The sequence below is a fragment of the Seriola lalandi genome, unplaced genomic scaffold (assembly GCF_002814215.2).
Source record: "Seriola lalandi dorsalis isolate HSWRI2012SDOR001 ecotype SW California unplaced genomic scaffold, Sedor1 jcf7180002054582, whole genome shotgun sequence".
Taxonomy (NCBI): Eukaryota; Metazoa; Chordata; class Actinopteri; order Carangiformes; family Carangidae; genus Seriola; species Seriola lalandi.
Genome location: NW_019525135.1, coordinates 82,303 through 85,624, shown reverse-complemented (window position 1 = coordinate 85,624; position 3,322 = coordinate 82,303). Strand labels below are relative to the sequence as shown.

General features: G+C 42.1%; 1 protein-coding gene across 2 annotated transcripts in view; it reads left to right on the top strand.

Moving 5' to 3' along the window:
• Positions 1-3,322, top strand: part of pax5 (paired box 5) — a 57,817-nt gene that overhangs the window by 13,912 nt on the left and 40,583 nt on the right. For both annotated transcript variants that reach the window (XM_023418566.2, XM_087177152.1), the window contains exon 2: positions 2,110-2,275. In XM_023418566.2, coding sequence (XP_023274334.1) covers positions 2,110-2,275 — 166 coding nt within the window. The remainder of the gene's footprint in view (positions 1-2,109; positions 2,276-3,322) is intronic.

The window sequence follows — 3,322 nt, the reverse complement described above, 5'->3', positions numbered from 1 at the left end:
TTTATTTGATGTCACAGAATGAGACTCTCTAGACTTCACATTTCAGTATTTATCCTCCATGTGTGGACCTATTTATATTTTGGGCTGGAGGAAGGTGTGTGTGTGTGTGTGTGTGTGTGTGTGTGTGTGTTTCTTTATTTTATGCTGATGGTGAACAGAAGAGGAGGACAGGGGGACAGGTTCAGGGGACAGCTTTGTGTTTTAGGGGGTATCCCTACTGGGGTAATGTGTTTAAAATCTATTACCCCCACAGCTAGGATTAGCGAGTGTGAGTGTGTGTGTGTCTGTGTGTGTGTTTCCCCTAAAGACGTAATCACTATGGTAATACAAAAGCCAGTGGATTATGTGGTAGAGAAATTCTGGTTGATTTATACTCTGCCTTTGGTGAGATATATACTGTATATACACATACTGTTGTAGAGAAGGAGACAATTTTGCCACAGAAAGTCGTTATTTCCCTCGTTCTCACTCATACACTCTGTATCTTGGTACTGCTGAGGATACAGGCTGATACAGTGGTTAGCATCGGTTTACGCTGTTGCCTCAAAGCAAGAAGTTCCTGGTTTCTGACCTGGCTCGGCTCACTGGAGCCTTTCATTGTGGGCTTCACATACAGTAGGTGTGAATGCGAATTGTGACAGGCTGCCGTTGGTACGGTGTGTGTTGGTATGGCTCCAGAACAGGGTAATTGAAACTATGGATCCAGACTATATTTCTATAAAAATCATCAACACGCTTGGTTACTTTTCTCCAATTCACATCTATTTTCTGCTTGTTGTTTCTGCTCCATTGTCACTGCTGTTTAAATCTGTCTGCTAAAAAGGGAAGTTTGTCATGTCATGTGTCTTATGGCTACATTAAAAGAGGACTGAAGGATTTAAACAGGGTATAACAGTATATAATTTTCAGTTATTAAATTATGACAAGGTTCAAATATTCTATTCTAGTCTTTTCTAGTGTATACCAGTCTTGCTCTCTTTCATTAATTTCCTTTCATACTTTCATCTCTTCATCCCTCAGGGGGAATATTAGTGGTATCTTTAAGTAAGGGGCTGGGGCAAGGCCTTGGTCAATAATTAATTGAAATCCCTTCATTTACTTAAGATCTCAGCGTACTCTGCCCTGGGTGAAAATGGGCAAACTTTGCACTTTGGAATACTCCAACTGGAGCAATTATGCTGAGCAAGACAAATCAGTGGCAGCAAAGAAATCAGATGTATCTGAGATAGGTAATTGACTCCAGCCAGGAACCAGCAGTTCTGTGATACAAACCCGGAAAGTTATGATATTTCTTAACCAAACGAGCTGAGATGCTGATGAGATTTTCAAAAATAAATGATGATAAAATAATCAATACATTTTTTTTTTTTACCAGGTGTTGTCCCACTGAAACACAGTAGATGACACAACCTCAAAAACCAGATCTTTGTAGAAGCTTTAGTGAGCAGTTGTCCTTTAGGGCGAGAAGAGGTGGTATTTAGCAAAGCCGGACTGTGGATGTTTATCTCCAGACTGGAGTGTAGCCATTGGATAAAAGACCCTGATGACCAGTAATGCAATGTCTGTCCAAACTGCCCTTTGGCAAGGCATTTTACCTCTAGTTGCTTCAGTTGAGCTGTTCAGTAGTTATCAATGGAAGACTGCAGTTGCACTGAGCAGTGGTAGTGTGTGAATGTGATATTTGTGTCGAACTCTGATATCACATCTTAGTTTAGTTTAGTTTTTTTTGATAGTAAGAAGGTTAAAAATACATCAAATGAAAAACCAGATTATCTGTGGTGGTCAGAAGAATCAATCAACCTAACTTTGATCACGCTGAGCTACCTGCTGTGAAACATTCATGACTCTTTTCTGCCGACTTTCTGTGTTTTTTTTCCAAAAATTTAATTGGATGAAAGACAAGGCCTTGGACTCTAATGACCCTAAATTAATATGTTTTTATCAGTGAATTTTTTTGATCACTAGGCAAGTTTAGTTTTTTATACAAATCGCTAAATTCACAATTGTTCAGTCTTGCATGTGGTCACTCACATTTGAGTTTATCTCTGTTTCTCTGTTTCTCTGTAAACCACTTTATATTTCTAAGCCCGTCTTTTCTCTCTCTTCTAGGACATGGTGGAGTGAACCAGCTCGGAGGTGTGTTTGTAAACGGCAGGCCCCTCCCTGATGTAGTGCGACAGCGAATAGTAGAACTCGCCCACCAAGGGGTTCGGCCCTGCGACATCTCACGCCAGCTACGAGTCAGCCATGGATGTGTCAGCAAGATACTGGGCAGGTAATAAGCACATGAGCGCCTGCGACCGCGTGGTGACAGTCCTGTAAAACATTCACAGTTGGACCTTTTTAACAAACAGTGTCCAGCAGAGTGTGAGATGGCGTGACCTGACATGTCACGGCTCGGACGGTTGGCTAAGCTGTATAGAAATGGTCGTCCTCTTGGTTTGACACCATCCTCTATTGCTGGACAGCTTGAAATGTCTGCGCCAAACATTGCCAACTTCACAAATCTGGCTCCTTTTTTTTGAGGGGGGGTCGGAAATAAACTCAACATGTGTCAAACTGAGGCTCCTGTGAGGTGACACTGACTCTTTCAGTGTCAATTCTGTCATTTATTCAATTCCCTCAACGTGCACGAGCTGCTTTTTTAGTTTTGCCTGCCTTCATTTTCCCCTGCCCCTTATTGCTCTATCTCACTTGTCTCGCTTCGCTCTTTACTCTTTTTTTTTTTTTTTGCCATTTCACCTTCCTCTCTTCTCTCTGTATCCTGTATTTCTCGTCTGACCCCTCTCAATATTTCTGTGTCTCCACTCACCCCCCTTTTCTCTCTCTCTCTCTCGCTCTCTCTCTGTCCGTCTCTCCCTCTGCCTTTTCAAAGCTAAATTCAAGAGTAAATCCCTGCTCGTTCCGTCCCCCACAGAAGAAAGGGGGACAAAAGGGAAAAGATTCATCACTTTTTGGAATTAGCATCAAAATGAAAGTGGTACCATATTTCTGCACCCCAAAAAAAAAAAAAAAAAAAAAAGGACAGAGGGAGATGGGGAATGGGAGAAAGACAAGAACAAGGAACACAATCAAAAGGGAAAAGGCGTGTTCAAGAAAGAAGAAGAGTGCAGGAAAAAGAAAAAACGAATGAGAGACAGAGACCATTTGTGGGGACGGAGGGGAAGGATTAGCTACAGCGACCCTCAGCTATATCAAAAAATGTGTAGCTCATTGTTCTCCCTTGCTTCTCTTTCTCTCTCCCTCTTTCTGTCTTTCTCTCTCTATCTCTCTCTCTCTCCCCTGTCCTGGCCGTTCAACGCACTGAAGCGTTACCGTGAGG